Source organism: Rhinolophus sinicus, chromosome 4 (genome assembly GCF_057876585.1).
Source record: "Rhinolophus sinicus isolate RSI-liver-muscle chromosome 4, RSI-T2T, whole genome shotgun sequence".
Lineage (NCBI taxonomy): Eukaryota > Metazoa > Chordata > Mammalia > Chiroptera > Rhinolophidae > Rhinolophus > Rhinolophus sinicus.
The window spans coordinates 47,401,798-47,423,461 of NC_142504.1; the positions used below are offsets into that span (position 1 = coordinate 47,401,798).

Here is a 21,664-nt window from a genome sequence, read left to right on the forward strand (position 1 = left end):
AGTTAACCCCACCTACTCACAAGCAAAAAGCAATTAAAGATCAACTTTAACAGGACAATATACACAACACAAGAGTCACCTTTGGCGCGCACATAGAGGAGAAGAACAAAGTAGTGCAAGTCAAATATAAAGGACACATACTACTTAAGATAACCCAGCAAGAACTAAGAACCCTAGGGGATTTACCTAATACATGGAAGCAAACACAGAGAGTCAGCCAGAATGGGGAAACAAAGAAACATGTCCCAAATAAAAGAACAGAAGAAACCTCCAGAATTGGAACCAAATGAAACAGAGGTAACCAACCTGTCAGAGACAGAGTTCAGAACACTGATGATAAGAATGTTTAAGGAGCTTAGTGACAAAATAAAGGATAGAGAAATCATAATGAACAACCAATTAGAACTAAAGAAAAAAATAACTGAAATAAAGAACATACTGGAAGGAATTACCAGCAGGCTAGATGGAGCAGAGGATCGAATCAGCAACTTAGAAGACAAGTTAGCAGAGATCATCCAAATGGAACAACAAAAAGAAAAAAAAATAGAAAACAATGAAAATGGTTTAAGAGACCTCTGGGATAACATCAAGCTTAATAACATGCACATCATAGGAATACCAGCAGGTGAAGAGAGGAAGCAAGGGATTGTGAGCATTTATTTGAAGTAATAATGACTGAAGACTTCCCTAACCTGGTGAAGGAAACTGACATACAAGCCCAGAAAGTGCAGAGAGTTCCAACCAGGATACAGTGAAACAGGTCCACACCAAGACACATTATAGTTAAAATGGCAAAGGTTAAAGACAAAGAGAATCCTAAAAGCAGAAAGAGAAAGACAGTGGGTTACATACACGAGAACTCCTATAAGACTAACAAATGACTTTTCTACAGAGACTTTGCAGGACAGAAGGAAGTGGCAGAGATACTCAAAGTGATGAAAAACAAAGGCCTACAACCTAGATTGCGTTATCCAGCAAGGTTATCATTTAAAATTGAAGGAGAGATAAAGAGCTTCCCAGAAAAGCATAAGCTAAAGGTATTCATTACCACCAATCCAGCAGTGCAGGAAATGTTAAAAGGGCTTCTGTATACAGAAGATAAAGATGAAAAACATCTAAGTAATGAAGAACAGAAATATAAATAACAAAATGGCAATAACTGTGTACCTACCAATAATCGCTTTAAATGTAAAAGGATTAAATGCTCCAATCAAGAGACATAGGGTGGCTGAGTGGATAAGAAAACAAGACCCTTGCATATGCTGTATACAAGAGACTAACCTGAGATGAAAAGACACACAGGCTGAAAGTGAGGGGATGGAGTAAGATATTTCATGCGAGTGGAAATGAGAAAAAAGCTGGAGTAGCTACACTTATACCTGACAAAATAGACTTTAAAATGAAGAATATATTAAAAGACAAAGATGGGCACTACATAATAATAAAGGGATCGATCCAACAAGAGGACATAACCCGAGTAAACATCTATGCACCCAACATAGGAGCACAAAATATATAAAACAGATATTGACTGACATAAAGACAGAGATCAACAGTAACACTATCATAGTAAGGGACTTCAACACACTTCTGACAACAAGGGACAGGTCTTCCAGACAGAAAATAAATATGGAAACAGCAGCCTTAAATGACACATTTGATGAGTTGGATTTAATCAATATTTTCAGAGCATTTCACCCCAAAGCTGCAGAATACATAGTCTTCATAAGAGCACATGGAACATTTTCCATGATAGATCACATGTTAGGTCACAAAACAAATCTCAATAAATTTAAGAAAATTGAAATCACACCACACTGCTATGAAATTAGAAATCAAATACAGGAAAAAAACTGGAAGACACACAACTACATAGAGGCTGAATAACATGTTACTAAATAATGAATGGCGCAACAATGAGATCAATGAAGAAATCAAAAGATATCTCGAGACAAACGAAAATGAAAACACAATGACCCCAAATCTATGGGCTGCAGCGAAAGCAGTCCTAAGAGGGAAATTCATAGCAATGCAGACCTATGGAAACAAACAAGAAATGTCACAAATCAACAGTTTATTCTTACACTTAAGGGATCTGGACAAAGAACAGCAAAATAAGCTCAAAGGGAGTACAAGGGGGAGATAATAAAGATCAGAGTGGAAATAAATGAATTAGAGACCAAAATAACAATAGAAAAGATCAATGAATCTAAGAGGCAGGTTTTCAAGAAGATAAAATTGACAAACCTTTAGACAAACTCATCAAAACAAAGAAAGAGAGGACCCAAATTGATAAAATCAGAAATGAGAGAGAAGTGCCAACAAACACCACAGAAATCCAAAAAAATTAAGAAATTACTATGAGCAACTGTATGCCAACAAATTAATCAATCTGGAAGAAATGGACAATTTTCTAGAAACACACAACCTTCCAACAACAGACAAAAGGAGGCTTTACAGTTGTAAGTTACTCTGCTTTCAGGAACCATGTTAGGTGTCCAATTTGGTACTTTTGCAGGTATCAATTAGAACAGAAGTATTTCTCAGAATATCTCAGTATCGATGAGTGTCACTATAAATCCTGAGTGTGTGGGGACATGGGGAGGGGCATTATGTAGGACCCAAAACACCACTGATAATGTCAAAAGGCTCACAACAGATCAAAGACAAAGGAAGAGGTGCATCAGAGTTCACTAATGGAAAGGTAATGGCGACTGGGAGCTGGTGAGGAAGACAAACTTGAATGGATGAATTTTAAGAACAAAAACACACTTGAAATAAATACGGCACAAATAAGTTATCCCAACACATTGAATTATAATAATTCCAAGATGTTTCTTTCATTCCATTTTGTGTGCTGCTAAGGGACAAACATGGGAGGTATAGTCTGAAAGACTTAATGGTTTAGTTTTAAAACGTTTCAGCTATGTCTGGAGCTTCAGGACAGTGGATCAGGCAGAGCTTAAAGAAAAAATGTATCTCTTCAAGAAAACTGAGATCAGATCCAATATATCACTAAATATTCACGATTTTCCCATGATTTGAAGTAGATTATTTTAAACTGACACAAAAGTTGACAACAAATCTGTTCTAAACAATGTACCGAACATTGACATGTGGTAATTTACTAATTAGAGAAAAATAGGCAACACTTACTTCTGGAAGTTGTGAAACTGAAATTGTGCAAACAATTAACTGCATTGAATCAATAGTGAAAATTGGTAGACTTCGTGTCCCTAGCATTATTTCAATCTGATTCCCCTGAGCCCAGCCAATTTTATGCCTATGAAGTAGCCACTTTTGGAAGCAAATTCACTTTTAACAGGGTTGCATTTATTTAAAAACAAAACAAACAAACAAACAAACAACTGAAGGTATCCAAAATGAATACACACCTGAAAGTATTTTCTGAGGGAACTACTCAGCTAAGCTGCGGTATTAATAAGCACAAGCTGGTTTTAAGAATAATTGCTTGTAGATGCCTTTTAAATGATCATTTTACATAAAAAGTTACTTTATTATACACCCAAGTAGTGCTTCTCAAAGGGCAGCACCATTTCTTGGCTGAGGGAGTGGAAACAAATTATCTTAAGGGCTTTTCAAAATGCAACACTATCCACCCCTGGAAAAACTACACTTTTTTTTCTCTTTTTAAAGCATCCTACAGACTTTAAATTCTAATTAAGTAAATATCAGTCTTTAATAGCCCACATAAAGAAAATTTCTTCGGGGTCCCCCCTTTTTCTCAGAGTAAAGAGGTCTTGAAACCCAAAACTGAGAAAACCACTGTAGTTTATCCTTAGCCACACATGGTCAGTTTCTGGCTCTGAGCTCATAAAGCAGCAGTGTGATGAAATTACCCATAGCTGCTATATAAGGCCCTGGCTGGGCTGAGCTTGCTGTCCGTTATAGCCCAGGAAGCTGATTTGTGGTGACCTGTTGGACTTGGACGTTTTAGCTGGTTTTCTCCCCGTTTTATTTTTTCCCTTCCCTCTTGTTTCCTTGGTCTCATTTTTTTAGTTAGTGTTATTACTTAGTATTGTAGTTAGCATAGTTAGTGTTTATTAGCCCCTCCCCCCACCCCCACCCCCCGTTTTATTTTTCCCCTTCCCTCTTCTTTCCTTGGTCCCTTTTTTTTTAGTATTATTAGTTAGTATTGTTAGTACAGTTATTACATTTAGTCAGTGTAGTTGGCATAGTTATTGTTTATTAGCATTGTTAGTACTATTGATAGTATATTTAGTCAGCACAGTTGGTATAGTTATTATTATTAGCAGCGTAGTTAGTACAGTTGTTTGTGAGCACAGTTGGAGAGCATTGTTAGTATCATCAGTGAGTGTAGCTAGCGGGTCACCATGTCACGTGAGTTTACAGACATCCCTGTTGACCAGGAGCCCCCCAGTGCCCATTACGAGCTCATTGGATCCATCGGCGAGGGCACCTTTGCCAACGTAGTGGTGGCCATGCACATGCTCACGCAGACGAAGGTGGCTGTGAAAATCATCAAACAACGGGTCTCTGACAAAACGCGCAGTTCTCTCCTGCAAGAAGTCCGCTGCATGGCAGACTTGCACCATCCTAACATCGTCCAGCTATTCCACGTGATCAGCTGGGCGGAATCCCTCTACCTGGTCATGGAGTTCGTGCCCGGAGGGGACCTGCTGGACTACCTCCGTGCCCACGGCCGCATGTCGGAGGACATGGCCCGCGGCATCTTCCGGCAGCTGGTGTCAGCAGTGCACTACTGCCACGAGAAGGGCGTTGCTCACCGGGACCTGAAGCCAGAAAACGTGCTGCTAGACGCTCGGATGAATGCCACACTAGCAGACTTTGGACTTGGCGCATCCTCCAACATCCATCAACGCAGCACGTTTTGTGGCAGTCTCTTATATACAGCCCCAGAACTGTTCCTGGGCGAAACGTATGACAGTTGTGCCTCGGACATCTGGAGCCTGGGAGTGCTGCTGTATGAGACGCTGACGGACACCGTCCCTTTCCACGCGACGAGCTGGCCAGAGCTGATGATGAAGATAGCCAGCGGGCGGTATGTGGTGCCAAGCTATCTGTCCATTCACGTGGTAAACCTCCTCCAAACACTGCTGAACCTCAACCCTAAGCAGAGAGACGATCTGAAGGCCATCATGCCAGATCCCTGGCTGAACATGGGCCAAGAGGAAGAACTGAAGCCGTATGTTGAGCCACCCAGTGATGACATAGACACCTGGGTCATAGAAGAAATGGTGAACCTGGGCTTTCGCTATGAAGACATCAAGAACACTCTGTCTAACAAAATAGGCAATAACATCCTGGCCACATACCGCATTTTACACAGAAAAAACTTAAAATTCCGGACTCGAACCATCAAAGTGAAGCCCTTCCATCCTCCTGAGTTCCAGAGCCGCAGCCCCTCCCCAGCCCAGGAGGTTCAATCCGAGTGGTCCATTTGCCAGCAGGCAGAGCAGCAGCCTATGGCCCACGAGCCAGGGCAGAAGGCCCAAGAGTCTGCGGGTCCTACATACATCCAGGAGTACAGCATAACCATTCCTGAGTCCAGGACCACCCCACCTCCATCCAGCCCAGGATCCAAGACCGCCATTCCTGAGCCCAGCCGGGAGTCTAGAAATACCACTCCTGAGCCCTCCCCTCCCAAGCACTGCTGGGGCTCCAGGACCTCCACTCCCAAGCACAGCCAGGGCTCCAGGACTGCCACTCCTGAGCCCAGCCGGGGGTCCAGGACCGCCACTCCGGAGCACAGACCAGGCTCCACGACTGCCATTCCTGAGCACGGACCAGGTTCCAGCACCATCCTTAGCCCAGCCCCCCAATGTCACCCTGGGGACTCTCTCTCCAGCCACAGCACCAGCAGCAGCAGTGGAAACACAGAAAACATCAAGCCGAGCCGGCGGCAGGTGGTTAGGGGGTGCTTCAACTTCTTACGAAAACTGTTCTGTCTGCCTCCAAAGAAGGGGTGCTGCAGACGCAGTCAAGTAAAGCCCCTATAGACTTTTGACAGCAAACGTGGGGCTAAACAAGACTCCAGGGATGTCAAGCCTGGCTCCATGCATTTTAAAGGCTGAAATAGATGAAACTGAGGTCCAGGGAGCCTGATCACGTGGTGGGGGAGATCGGCCAGAGGCTGGATGCAAACTGCAGGTCGCAGCAGTACAAGAAATACACATGCTGTGTCCAAGGAGCCGTGGGAGAGAGGACTTGGGCCAGCAGACAGCGGAGATGTGACCAGTGCCATGGCATCTCTGCGTGGGATTCCCGGCCAGGGTATCTGGCATCGCCGTGGCATCCAGCATCGCCGGGGCCTTCAGAAGGATCTCCTTGGAGGATGTCCTGGAGCTCCCTGGGAGACAGGAGGAGGGACCACCATTGCTGCAGGTCCACCACTTCGGCCCCCAGATGGGTGTAACTTCACAGACTGGACTGTTTTTCCTGAGGCCCTTCTTCCCTCCCCTGCTCTGTGGGGAGGGGATGGTTCTTATTAAAGCCCTTGGTTTTCCAAACCTTTCAATAAATGTCTTGCTTCAGAAAGATGTATTGGGTACTCTTGTTTTGCATCCTCCAGTATGAGGAGCGTGTAGTGATGCAATACTTGGACTTAACTGGCACAACTCTGCACCTTTGCATGTTGTACGCTCTTGGTCTTCTGTTCCCTTGGCTTTGAACCCTCAGCTCCCTTGTCCATTTCTCCTTTGTGGCAGGATGGTGTTGCTTGCTCACACAGCACACATGCTGCCTTCTTCTTGTGGATGCTCAATTGGAAGGAATCACAGACGGTCCAAGCCAGTTATGGTGACCAGTCCCCTCTCCCAACCCCCTGCTAGTGATTGGATGAGGCAGGGACTCATGACCTAGTTTTGGCTAATGAGGTATTTCAGGAAGTCCACAGGGGCTTCTGTGAGAGATTCTCCTTCCTGTGTGCCCAATGATGTCAACAGGAATCATCTCTCCTGACCTGTTGGCTTTGCCTCCTTCCACTGTGCTGGCGTCATTCTCAGGTGGTCTTTCCGTTTATGAAAGCAAAGTGGCCACTGACAGCCACAGGGTGATGTCACATCCCAGCAGCGTCCCAACAGAAATAGAGTGTCTCTTCCCCATGATTCCAGCACTGTCTAAACATATGTATCTTTAAAGTGACATGAGCTGCCAACAGCCCCACATCCCATTCTTCTTAGAGGTCAGAGCGTGGTTGGGTCACCATTATTGGTGAGAATGGAACATTTCCCTGAAGTGTGCTGGAGCACGGAGCAGGAAAAAACCCAAAGGTTTAACACTCCATTCAGCACAATCCTTGTCAAGCACTAGATTCTACCACCAGCTCAGCTGAATCAAAGAATGGAGTCTAGAGGAATGGCGGCAGCGGGGTGGTCTTCTTGCGTTCTCCTCCGGAACGTACCACAAATTGAACATCTATAACCCATCAAAGGACACGCTGCTCATCACACAGAACAGCTAAGAGGCTCCTACGAGGATTACTCGGAGGTGGGCAAACTGGGTGAGCCAGGGAAAAGGGAAGGGAGTGGTGTGGAGATGCAGCCTACATCCGCGGCTGGGAGACGTGGGGGTCCCAGGACACAGAACAGAGATCACAAGAGCCAGGAGATGGGCTCTTTCTCTGCGTCCCACAGCTGAACTCTCCTGCCGAGAGAGCAGCGCATCCCATGATTGAGGCAGTAACCTCAGTAGAAATCTCCAGCTGGGCCCTAGGTCAAACAAAAAAGCAAAAGCCCTACCTGGGCCCCTTCCCCCACTCTCCCACAGCAATCCTACCCCCGCCCTTCCAGAGTCTCAAGCTGGTCCCTGAACTGAAGAGCAGTGTCAGACGACAGAGGAGCTGTAGTGCTGAGGAGCTGTAGTGCTCAGGACCTGGAAAAAGCCGCTTTGCAACAGTGACCTAGGGCAGAGGCTGGGAAGAGTGTGACACTGCTGGGCTGTGAGATGGCAGACACTTCCCTTCCCAGCCCCCAGCTTTTCTGGGCTGCTGCGGTAGGACAATTACAGCTGCAGAGACACATGTGGGGTTAACAGCAGACGGCAGAGGCAACTCAGGGCCTTCAGCAGCTCAGAAATATCGAGCCTTCCACACACCCACACACCTCCACTCTTATCCCCCACACCCCCAAGGGAAGAAATGCCTAAGACTCAGCAGACCTGGGCACAGGGCCGGCTGTGGTGCACTCAGCGCGCGTATGTGCAGGCGAGAGCAGACACTGCACTGACTTTGTAAAAACTACCAACCAGTCCCCATAGCCCCGCGCACCTAGAACTGCAGTGCCAGGGTCACTCTGGGCACCAGGTGGCTGGCTCTCCCTCTACAAGACGGAGAGGACTCTTTGTACAAAAGAGAACAACCTGAAAATTGTTTGGTGAGCTTAAGTCAAGACTGGCGCTGCTCTTTTGTGTGTCTGTTAGTATCATTTTTAGCATATATATATATATATATACATCTTCCCCTTTACCTCTCTCTTCCTTTCTCTTTTATTTTCTCTGCCCTACTTTTCTTCCTTCTTTCCATTTTTCTGTATTGATTTGTGTGTGTGTGTGTGTGTGTTTGATATTTTTGCCTGTGTGGAGTGTGGGTTATCGGTTGTTTTTACATGTGAGTGTATCTGGTTTTTTTCTTTGCTGTTCTTGTTGCTGTTGTTGTTGTGCTTGTTGATTTGGTTTGTTCTGAAATCGCCCTACACCAGGGCCCTACAACACACCCAGAGGCCAACTCCAGACAAAACCAAAGTAATACCGGGTTTGACCTACAAGTGACACACCCAGAGGGAACTCTCTACAGGCACAAGACCTCATGGGGGTCAAGCCTCACCTGGGTCAGCAGCTCATCCACTGTGGGCAGAGCCAATGCTCACAACTAGACAGCGTAGGAGTCAATCCAACCTACTGACAAGCCAAAAGCAATTAAAGTTCAACTTGAACAAGAGAATACATACAACAGTCACTTTTGGAGCACACGCACAGGAGAATAGAGAAGTGGTGCAAGTCAAATATAAAGGACACATACTACATAAGACCCCCCCAGCAATGACCAAGAATCCTAGGGGATCTACCTAATACATTGAAGCAAACACCGAGAGTCAGCCAGAATGGGGAAACAAAGAAACATGTCCCAAATAAAAGAACAGAAGAAACCTCCAGAATTGGAACCAAATGAACTAGAGGTAACCAACGTATCAGAGACAGAGTTCAGAACACTGATGATAAGAATGTTTAAGGAGTTAAGTCACAACATAAGGAAGGATAGAGAAATCATAAAGAACAACCAGTTAGAACTAAAGAACACAATAACTGAAACACAGAACACACTTGAAGGAATTACCAGTAGGTTAAATGAGGCAGAGGATGGAATCAACGACTTAGAAGACGAGTTAGCAGAGATCACCCAAGCGGAACCACAAAAAGAAAAAAGAATAAAAAAGAATGAAAATGGTTTAAGAGACCTCTGGGATAACGTCAACCGCAACAACATGTGCATCATAGGAATTCCAGAAGGTGAAGAGAGGGAGCAAGGGATCGAGAACATATTTGAAGTAATAATGACTGAAAACTTCCCTAACCTGGTGCAGGAAACCGACATACAAGCACAGGAAGTGTAGAGAGTTCCGACTAGGATGCACCCACACAGGCCCACACCAAGACACATTATAGCTAAAATGGCAAAGGTTAAAGACACAGAGAGAACACTAAAACTAACAAGAGAAAGACAGTGGCTTACATACAAGGAAACTCCTATAAGACTATCAAAAGACTTTTCTACAGAAACTTTGCAGGCCAGGAGGGAGTGGCAGGAGGTACTCAGAGTGATGAAAACCAAAGGCCTACAACCTAGATTGCGTTATGCAGCAAGGCTATCATTTCAAATCGAAGCAGAGATAAAGAGCTTCCCAGAAAAGAATAAGCTAAAGGAATTTATTACCACCAAGCCAGCATTGCAAGAAATACTAAAAGGACTTCTGTAAATAGAAGAAAGATGAAAAAAATCTAACTACAAATTTAAAAATGGCAATAACTATGTACCTATCAATAATCACTTTAAATGGAAACGGATTAAATGCTCCAATCAAGAGACATAGGGTGGCTGAGCGGATAAGAAAGCAAGACCCTTGTATATGCTGTATACAAGAGACTCACCTCAGATCAAAAGACACACACAGGCTGAAAGTGAAGGGTTGGAGTAAGATATTTCATGCAAATGGAAATGAGAAAAAAGCTGGAGTTGCAATACTTATAGCTGACAAAATAGACTTTAAAATGAAGAATATATTAAAAGACAAAGATGGGCACTGCATAATAATAAAGGGATCAATCCAACAAGAGGACATAACCCTAGTAAACATCTATGCACCCAACATAGGAGCACCTAAATATATAAAGCAGATATTGACTGACATAAAGACAGAGATCAACAGTAACACTATCATAGTAGGGGACTTTAACACACCACTGACAACAAGGGACAGGTCCTCCAGACAGAAAAGCAATATGAAGACAACGGCCTTAAATGACACATTGGACCACTTGGATTTAATCAATATTTTCAGAGCATTTCACCCCAAAGCTGCAGAAGACACGTTCTTCTAAAGCGCACATGGAATATTTTCCATGATAGACCACATGTTAGGCCACAAAACAAGTCTTGATAAATTTAAGAAAATTGAAATCATACCAATTGTCTTCTCTGACCACAGTGCTACGAAATTAGAAATGAACTACAGGAAAAAAACTGGAAGACACACCAATCCATGGAGGCTGAATAACTTGTTACTAAATAATGAATGGGTCAATCATGAGATCAAGGAAGAAATCAAAAGATATCTCGAGACAAACGAAAATGAAAACACGACGACCCAAAATCTGTGGGATGCCGCGAAAGCAGTCCTAAGAGGGAAATTCATAGCATTGCAGGCCTACCTAAAGAAACAAGAAACATCACTAATCAACGGTTTATCTTCACACTTAAGGGATCTGGAGAAAGAACAGCAAAATAAGCCCAAAGGGAGTACAAGGAAGGAGATAATAAAGATCAGAGTAGAAATAAACGAAATAAAAACCAGAAAAACAATGCAAAAGATCAATGAATCCAAGAGTTGATTTTTAGAGAGGATAAACAAAATCGACAAACCTTTAGCCAGACTCATTAAAAAAAGAGAGGACCCAAATTAATAAAACCAGAAATGAAAGAGGAGAAGTGACAACAGATACAGAAATACAAAAAATTTTAAGAAATTACAAATTTGACAATCTGGAAGAAATGGACAATTTTCTAGAAGCATACAACCTTCCAAGGCTAACTCAAGAAGAAACAGAAAACCTGAATAGATTGATTACCACCAGGGAAATTGAATCAGTAATCAACAATCTCCCAACAAACAAAAGCCCTGAGCCAGATAGCTTTACAAGTGAATTTTTCAAAACATTCAAAAAAGAATTATCATCTATTCTCCTCAAGCTGTTCCAAGAAATCCAGAAGGAGGGAAGGCTCCCAAACACTTTTTATGAGGTCACTATCACCCTGATCCCAAAATCAGACAAAGACATCAGAAAAAAAAGAAAACTACAGGCCAATATCTCTAATGAACATAGATGCAAAAATAATCAACAAAATATTAGAGAACAGAATTCAGCAATACATTAAAAAGATCCCACACCATGATCAAGTGGGATTCATTCCTGGTATGTGAGGGTGGTTCAACATCCGCAAATCAATTAATGTGATACACCACATTAACAAACTGAAAAATAAAAATCACATGATCATATCAATAGATGCAGAAAAAGCATTTGATAAAATCCAGCAGCCATTTATGGTAAAAACCCTTAAGGAAGTGGGAATAGAGAGATCATATCTCAACATAATAAAGGCCATATATGATAAACCCACAGCTGACATCATACTCAATGGGGAAAAGCTAAAACCATTCCCCTTAAGATCAGGAACAAGGCAAGGTTGCCCACTTTCTCCACTTCTATTCAACATAGTGCTGGAAGTCAAGCCACAGCAATCAGGCAAGGAAAAGAAATAAAAGGCATCCAAATTGGCAAGGAGGAAGTAAAATTGTCATTATATGCAGATGACATGATACTATACTACCAATAATAAAACATCAGAAGGAGAAATTTAAAAAACAATCCCATTTACAATTGCTTCAAAGACTATAAAATACCTGGGAATAAATTTAACCAAAAAAGTAAAAGATCTGTACTCAGAAAATTATAAGACACTGAAGAAAGAAATGAAAGAAGATACAAATAGATGGAAACACATACCATGTGCATGGATAGGAAGAATTAATACAGTTAAAATGTCCATACTGCCTAAGGCAATATACATATTCAACGCAATTCCTATCAAACTACCAACGACGTTTTTCACAGAAATAGAACATATAATCCGAAAATTTATATGGGACCATAAAAGACCCCGATAGCCTCAGCAATCTTGAGCAATAAGAACAAAACGGGAGGTATAACAATACCTGACATCAAATTATACTACAAGGCTACAGTAATCAAAACAGCATGGTACTGGCATAAAAACAGACACATAGATCAATGGAACAGAATAGAGAGTCCAGAAATAAATCCATGCCTATATGGCCATTTAATCTATGACAATGGAAGCAAGAATGTATGGTGGGGTAAAGACAGTCTATTCAATAAATGGTGCTGGGAAACCTGGACAGACACATGCAAAAAATGAAGCTGGACCACCTCCTTACACCATGTACAAAAATAAGTTAAAAATGCCGTAAAGACTTAAATGTAAGATCTGAAACCATAAAATTCCTAGAAGAAAATATAGGAAGAAACTTCCTCAGACATTACCCGGAGTAAGATTTTTACTGATGTATCCCCTCGTGTGAGGGAAGTAAGAGAAAAAATAAACGTGGGATTACATCAAACTAAAAAGTTTTTTCACAGCAAAGGAAACCATCAATAAAACAAAAAGGGATCCTATTGAATGGGAAAAGATATTTGCCAATGATATATCTGATAAGGGGTTAATATCACAAATTTATAAAAAAAACTCACTCAACTCCAGAAAAACAAACCACCCAATTAAAAAATGGGCAGAGGACATGAAGAGACATTTTTCTAAAAAGGACATACAGATGGCAAACAGACATATGAAAAAATGCTCAACCTCACTAATCATTAGAGAAATGCAAATAAAAACCAAAATGAGATACCACCTCACCCCAGTCAAAATGGCTATCGTCAATAAATCAACAAATAACAAGTGCCGGCAAGGATGTGGAGAAAAGGGAACCCTTGTGCACTGTTGGTGGGATTGCAGATTGGTGCAGCCACTATGGAAGACAGTATGGAGGTATCTCAAAAATCTGAAAATGGAACTACCTTATGATCTAGCAATTTCACTCCTAGGTATCTATCCGAAGAAATCCAAAACTCTAATTCAAAAACATTTATGCACTCCTATGTTTATTGCAGCACTATACACAATAGCCAAGACATGGAAACAACCGAAATGCCCATGGGTAGACAACTGGATTTAGAAACTGTGGTACATTCATACAATGGAGTATTACGCAGCCTTAAAGAAGAAAGGAATCTTACCATTTGCAACAACATGGATGGACCTAGAGAACATTATGTTAAGTGAAATAAGTCAGACAGAGAAAGACGAATACCATATGATCTCACTTATATGTGGAATCTAAAGAAGAGAATAAGTGAATGAACTAATCAGAAACAGTTTCGGAGACATAGAGGAAAAACTGAGGGTTGCTAGATGTGGGGATGGGGATAAGAGGAAAGGTGAGGAGATTAGTGAGCAGTCAGTAACCACAAGATGGCCATGGGGTTACGAAAGTTAAATTGGGGAATGAAATCAATAATGTTGTAAAGATTTTGTAGGGTATCCAATGGACACTTGTCTCATTAGGGAGACCACCTCAGGGATGATGTAGATGCCTGATCACTGCACTGTACACGTGAAGCTGAACAATAATGAATGTCAACTATAAGTTTTTATGTGTGTGTGTGTGTGTGTGTGTGTGTGTGTGTGTGTGTGTGTGTACTTACAAGAAGTGGAGTACAGCATTAGGAATAGAGACAGTGGAAATGTAATGTCTCTGTGTGATGTCAGAGGGACAGTGGATGGGGGAGGGGGTTCACACAGTGTGAGGGATATAAATGATACATGTCTAAGTATTACTTTGTCTTGTGTACCTGAAACTAATAAAAAAAATGTGAAAAAAATTTAACAATAGAGTCAAGGCTTAAACCAATATATCTGGGTTGAGAATTATCTTCTGGTTTTACTTTGTAAAGATACTGTCACATTTGTGGGCTTATTCTGAAAATAGCATATGTGAGCAAATCCTAGATAGACGAGAAAGTATGGAAAGGATGCTTGTTAAAAATTCTTCTTCAGGAGAATTTGATATAAAATGTTTTGTGGAGCAATACGATATTAGCACTGGAGAAGATGCTTTTAATGTGTTTTTTTCTTAAGTCAATAGTCACCATCACACAGAGAAGTGAGAGAAAATTACACTTTTTTTAAAGTTTTTTTTTTTTTTTTACATAAAAAAGAGGGCTATTTGGAGCTTTCATAATTACAGAATCTGTGTGTCTTGCTCCCCACTGGGTCTAATTCACTATTTGAAAGAGATGTGTATCGTTTACCTGCTCTAATCAGAGCTGTGCACATGGACTGATGTAGAAAGTAACATCCTTGGGGAAGATGTGTTATTCACTGGCTATAATAGGAACTGTTTTATTGAAGGAAGAATTATTTATGCTTTATAGTTGGCGTGTTCTTCCTTAAAAAGGATTTTTCTGGTACAAAATGTATTAAACAAATTTAAACAGAAAATCATGTCTCTAAGAAACCTGATTTTAGAAAATAAACCATACAAAATCTTTTAAATAACTAAAAATATTAACATTAAATCTCAACTTTAGTTCTAAATAAAACCATGCTAGGACAAAAATAATTTGATTCAACACATCAGTTACTGGAGCTGGATTATGTACCAGGTACCGTGCTGGCTCACAAGAGGGCACTGCTGGGCCCCTGCCTTTACTTCCCCTCCACAGATGTACCCTTCAGTTAACGTCTGGTCCTTTGTGGGGCCCAGTGGGACCTCACGGCTCCCAACACGCCCCACTCTGGTCTCCATGTGATGTGTCTTCCTCCTTCGTGCTGCAGACCTTCCAGATTTCTATCCCCCACTGAATTATTACTATCCCTGGAATCAGTCCTCCAGGACTCAACTCTCTGAAAGTAAGCTGATAAATTAAGCCTGAAGTGTTCATGGGTGATGTTGCTCCAAGCTAGCATGTTTCAGCAGGGAAACTGAAAATATTATACCTTAACGCAAACATACTACAATGGCAAAACAGTAAGCATTTTGCGGTGGAAGGAAGATATAACTGGAAAGAAAAATCACTGGGAAACTTTCAGCTCCCTCCATGTGTGATGTATATAAGGATAATCAGCATTTGTTGTTGAATATTAACCATTATCAAAATTACAGATAAACAGATGCCACCACTCTCTATATAGTCATATGTTTATAGGTCTTCCTTTGCACTTAGCAAGCTGAAAATGAGGACAAAACATCGGGCCAATCCAAGACATACATATGGCCTACACACTCAAAGATCAGTTACACGTTTTACATCCAGAGGGAACATGGAAACTTGATTTACCTAAGTACATTTCACTGTTCAAATCTCAATCAATTCAGGAGCTTCTGGGTTCACATACACTTCTATTAGTAACACAGCAATCTTAAGTGCAGGATTTTAATTTGACATTTGCTTTGGAAAGGACATATTTTCTGAAATCGCCAACCACCATGCTACAATGCATATAGTATTTAAATAATCGTTCATTTCAGCTGTCTTCTAATTGTAAGCATATGATATTCCTGTTGTAATAGTTCTCAGTGACCCACAAACTTAGTTATCTTGTGCCAGTCCCTGCATCCCAGCAACACAATGAGGCTAAAGCATGTAGACAAAATTCACGCAACAGAGGTTTTGCCTTTTCCCTGGATATCGGAGATACTGGAATATCTCAGTCACTGCCCGCACCCCGTGAACAGTCCACTTGCTTGCTTTCCCTGTGACTCAGGTTCCTTGGATTTAGGATTTGCTGCTTTCATTCATATTCTTACTTCTGCTACTTTGGTTCAATGAATAAATTTCAGAGGAACTGGAGAATAATTGAAACTGAAGAAACTTTTATCATCTAGTCAAAATTTCGTTAGCAGTGGTACTTGTTTTTCAAACAAATGTTATGGACTTACAACATACGAAACAGAGAAGCCCTAAGCTTTCGAAGTTGCTGGCTTCCCTCATCTCATCCAGCATGCTTCCCAAGACCCAGAACTTTCTGGTGCACTTCTCTGGAACTCGTGGGTTTACAGCAGCAGGATTTGAAAACCACTGAACTAGTCTGACTCTCACAAGACATGAATCAGGAAACTGAGGCCCAGGCAGGACCTGCTGAGTGGCACATAGCCTGCTAAGGGCAGATGGGACCTGACTCCAGGCCGTGATTCCAAGCCTCGGATTCTTTCCTCTGCTCAGTAATTTTCAAACTGTGTTCCCCAGTGGTACCTAGGGGTCTCCATGAGAGTCCGAGGGAGGGGCAGCAGAGACTGCTCCAGGCTCCACCAATTCACCAGAGCACCTGCGCTTTGTACCTTCTAATTATTTAATGTTTGAAGAAAGGGCTCCACAGTTGGAAACTGGCTTGAGGAGCACACCATGTGTTAAAGGTCATAAAGCTGGAGCAGTAATAGTAAGTGTGTGACTGTTATATGCATATCTACCCGGGTGCCAAATACATGTATACACATTTTAAGAAAAGAAAAAACTGTATTAAAATTATGCCAATGGTAACCACTCTGAGTACCTCTTGTAATTGCAGAAGTCAAACATGACTTGTATTCATCTTTTGCTAATGGTACATATTAATACAATTTTAATAGTTTTTTCTTAAAACGTGTATACATTTTTTGGCATCTTCTGTATCTGTAAACCATGTATATATACATAAACCATATACATATGGTTATTATTATAACACTTTTATGAATTGAAACTTACCCCTGCTTGACACTGTTGTAAGGGCTCCACATACATTACCTCAATCCTGACAACAGTCATACAAGTTAATATCATACTCCCCATTTTCCTGGACACAGACCTGTCGTGTGATTCACTTAATGTCAGACAACTGGTGGTAAAGTCAGGATTCAAACCCACGCAGAGCGTGGAACCCTTGCATTGAATCATTACATGAAACTGTCACTGATGTGGTTCAAAGATCTGATGGTAGCTTTCCATCTCCTTCCAGAGGAAGGGCCTGCCTTATGAGCCTGATTTTCAAAGTCATGTCTCCTCTGGCTTGTGCTGTCCATTCCAACCCGTTAGGCCGCACCTAAGGCTTTTTATTTAACTTCCTTTTGGATAAACTTCTTTCCCATTTCCAGTTGGAACCTTGGCCAGAACTCCATGGTATTTGCCTTTTAAAATACCATTTCTCTTGATTCCTTTTCCCACAGTGCTCTGCAAGTCCCTCGGCATCTGATTAGCACACAGCAGTCACTTTCCACTGTGTGTCACATCCTCCAACAGCCTCCACAGCCCCTCAGATCTCTCCTGTTCTTTACCAAATACAAGGGCCCTGGGTGCCAATCTCAGTCACACCACTGCTCAAACCGCACAGGGAGAAGCAGGACGCAGATGCAGATGCATGTTGACAGATAATCATCACGTGCATCCCTTTCTTTACCAGCCTTTTACATCTCTCAGATAACATTTTTGCATAAAAATACCCTACTATATCGGAGGTGAATGGGTAGTAATTTTAAGGGTCTACATATTAGCATCTTATCTTGGGGAGAAGAAAGAGCAGAAGCCCAGGTGACCACCAAGAACATCAGTTCCATTGATTTATCGCCTGAGACGTCTGCCCTACACACTCCAGAGTGCGGCTGAGGTCAGTCAGGGCCGGTCTGCTTTGAACATATTTAGAGCTATGAAACAATTCATAGTTGTTTATCTACAGAATCACAGCACTTACTTCACATCTTCTATGGGGAGAGTATCATATATATATATATATATATATATATATATATATATATATATATATATAAATTTAAATATTTTATATCACATATAAACATTATATGTTAAATATAAAAATAAATTAAATTGTATATATTTAAATATATACAATTTAAATATAAATATATATTTAAATATAAATGTAAAACTATATTTATATATGTTCAAAAATACTTAAAAGCATAGTAACTCAGAGTTGAAAGACTCTTTAGAGGTCATGCCCTTTGATTTTTTAACCCATATTTTTCTTTTCTTATAAAAATAAAATTATACAGCTATGGTATAGAGTTACAGGCCTTATTCATTTTCAGAATTGTTATTTTATGTAATTTATAGCTCTCTTTTGTGGTGCTATCACAGTTGTGGTGCTGATAACTGTGTTGATACTACTTACACTTAATTTTCCATAATTAGCAGTAATTTTTCAGAAGAGTTTAAAAAATACCCTCATTGTTCACTGTTCTAGGAAATAGACCAAATTTCTTAAACAAGCTCCTAATAAGTACTTATCGTCTTCTTGGGAGATACGTAGAGTTCTAGAGTAAATTTGCCAACAAGAATCCCTATTAAATCAGTAATTTTAAAATCCCTTTAGGCTGTGCTAATCTACCATTTGAAAAGTTCCATAGATTCTATCAAACGAAGAAAGTTCATTATGATCACCATATTCAGAGCTTGAAATAGCCTTTATTGTTATGAATTTAAAAGAATATGCCATATTCTAATTTTAACTGAATTTGTAGACCAACTGTCTGCCCAAGCCAGTTCAGACTAGTGTGGGTGTTGTGGTAAGGCGCAGAGCTGAAGCCGCCTAAGTCTGGAGTCAGAAAGACCAGTGTTTGAACACAATGAGCTGTCCCTTCAGAGCTGACTTTGCACAACTTCTGTAATCGCTCTAGGCTTCAGATTCCTATGTGAAGTCAGGGATAATAATACTTATTATTCAGATATATGAACATTCACTCTTCAGGTACTTACAGTCTACCTCAATAGATTTCAAGCTTCTGGAATAGCAGAAATATTTAATTAAAAAGACAGTATCTCCCATAGAGCACCTGCCGTAATGACTTGAACATACGAGGGAATCAAAACTGTATTTTTTAGTTGCAATTCGCTTCAAATGTGCAATATTGCCATCCAGTTTCCATAAAAGGGATTTTAATATTGGGTTGTTACAATGCCTACCCAAGTGTATTATTTCTTTACTTCATGAATCAATTTCCTCACAGGTTAACCTAAAGAATCATTTTTAAACCGAGGGCAATGTGCTTCATTCACCTGCAGCGGTGCGTTCCTTTTCCTGCCCTTCTCTCCTTTTACAGTGAGGTCTGGGTTATGTTATTCTGCCTTTTCCTCTCACAGATGGAAGGGCATTCATTAGTCAGCAATCTGACATTAATCTAGTGTATCATCAGCATGCCTGTGCCAAGACACCCTCCAGGAAATGTTACCAAATATGTGAAACATGGGAAAAGAGAGATATAGTCTGAGTTTGGTAAATTTGATCTTCAAAGGAATCGATTCACTTGCAAAGATTCTTGCCCCCCTTTCATCAGCAAACTACTGTACTTTTTAATTAGGTTGGGGATACAGCTTGACCCTTATTAGAATGAGAAAAAAACACCAAATGCTCTAAAACATATTAAAAGGAGCAAAGAATACCTTTGGGGAAGAACTATTTTTATATTAAACTTTCAACTTAAACTACGCCAAGGCCATTGCAAAATGAGTAGATTGCATATGTTTCCATAATGCTTTTGCCTTTCAAAGTTTTCCTGCTCTCATTGTTTTATAATTACATCTTTAATTCCTAAGCCATAGCATTTTTTCCTTCTATCAAATGTATATTTTCTCTCCCACCAAACAACAAATTTCAGCATTAATCATCATTAGCCAGTAATTAGAAAGTCTACAAGTTCTTAAAGATCACCAAATATACAGCTTAACCCTGTTTTCTGATCAAGGTAAAATTTTCTTTGTTTTAAATTTTATTAAATTTATTGGGGTGAATTGTTTAACAAAATTATATAGGTTTCAAGTGTACAAACCTATAATACATCATATGTATATTGTAAAGTTAAATCTTCTTCTGTCACCATATATTTGACTCCCTTTAACCTTTTCAACCCCCGTGACACCTCCATAATTTTCATTAGTAAGACAAAGAATATATAAATAAGATCACTTAAATAGGGCCAAAAAATTAATGGTTGATAGTAACTTAGCTTCCTTCTGAGTGATTCAGCATCGCTAACTACTAAAATTGAGATGCAGGGTTTGGTTTTCAATCAAAATAAAATAACTAGTTCTATGACTTTGGGAGATAACTTAACCTCTTTGGTTAATTTCCTGATTTGTTAAAAAAGAAAAAAAAAGTGACAGATGACCTCCAAAGTCTATTTAAGCTCTACAACTCTATGATCCCATGATTCAAAGTTAAGTGAGCACATATGAGCATGTGTACACACGTGTGTAGAGACACTAGATGCAGTGTGCTTCGCTGGTAATGCTTCTCAAAACACGTGGCACACAGACACTGGCAGCGCTGGCAAGCTTGCATCAGCTCACAAGGGCTTTCAACAGTTATATTTTTTATATTTCTATTTTGATGTGTAATTTGCATATATATATATGTATAAATAGGTTTTTGCATATAGATAAAATGTAACTCTCGTACAGCCATACCTTACTCACGTAAAAATATAAACTTTATCCAAGTCTTTCAAGTCAAAAGAGTGAATCATAAACTTATCTTTCCATTAGTCAGCAAATTCTGTTTTATTCTATTAACTCTCAAATTTACCCTTCTTCTGCGTCTCCACAGCCACTGTTTTAATTCCAAACTTAATCATTTAACATCTGAAAAACTGCAACACTTTTGATTGGAATGTCCCTCCACATTCACCTCATGCCAATCCAACTTCCACACTATGCCATTTTTCTTTCTAAAATTGCTGGAAATCCTCCCGTGGCTCTCCATCATTTAGAGGCTTGCCAAATTCCTTGGAATGGCCTAAAAGGTCCTTCGGGATCCGGTCTGCTTACATGGCCAGCCTCACCTCCCATCACACTTTGCAATGGAGCCATAAGGTAGTCCTTACAGATTCCAGAATGCCTAGCTTCTTTCACATCCCCAAGATTTTTCACGTCCTGTCCCCTGTACATGTAAGTCTCTTGCCAGAATTCTTTTAGTCATTATGTAAAATTTACCCAAGAATCTCTTCCCCTTCTACAGGCTTCTTAGATCTCCCCGACAGTTAGACACCTTCTGTATGGACAGCACCGCCCGCTTCCTTAGCTCTGAAAAAGAAACTTCTTAATTCAGCATGCAGCCCCGGCCTTCCTGTTTGTAGTCATTCCAATCATAAATACAAACAACCTGGCAAGTAACACTCATATTCATGACTGCCTAGCAGCCTGGACCAACACAAAACCAGTGCTGACGCCTTCCAAATCCTGCAAGGCTAAGCCCCTGCAATCCATAGTGAAAAAGACTAATATCATGGCCAATTGATCAGGTTTAAAATGAATTGAT

The 21,664-nt window shown here is 40.7% G+C and overlaps 2 protein-coding genes across 5 annotated transcripts in view; one reads left to right on the forward strand and one right to left on the reverse strand.

Moving 5' to 3' along the window:
- The window catches only part of RELN (reelin), a 504,226-nt gene that overhangs the window by 292,130 nt on the left and 190,432 nt on the right, over positions 1-21,664 (reverse strand). The window lies entirely within an intron of this gene.
- Positions 4,127-6,002, forward strand: LOC148758368 (serine/threonine-protein kinase MARK2-like). The gene has a single exon (XM_088798075.1). It carries the CDS (start codon positions 4,356-4,358, stop codon positions 6,000-6,002), a length of 1,647 nt encoding a protein of 548 aa, XP_088654201.1. The 5' UTR covers positions 4,127-4,355.

Bases quoted from the DNA above. Each gene is read 5' to 3' on its own strand.
- LOC148758368 (XM_088798075.1), top strand. From the start codon at position 4,356: ATGTCACGTGAGTTTACAGACATCCCTGTTGACCAGGAGCCCCCCAGT.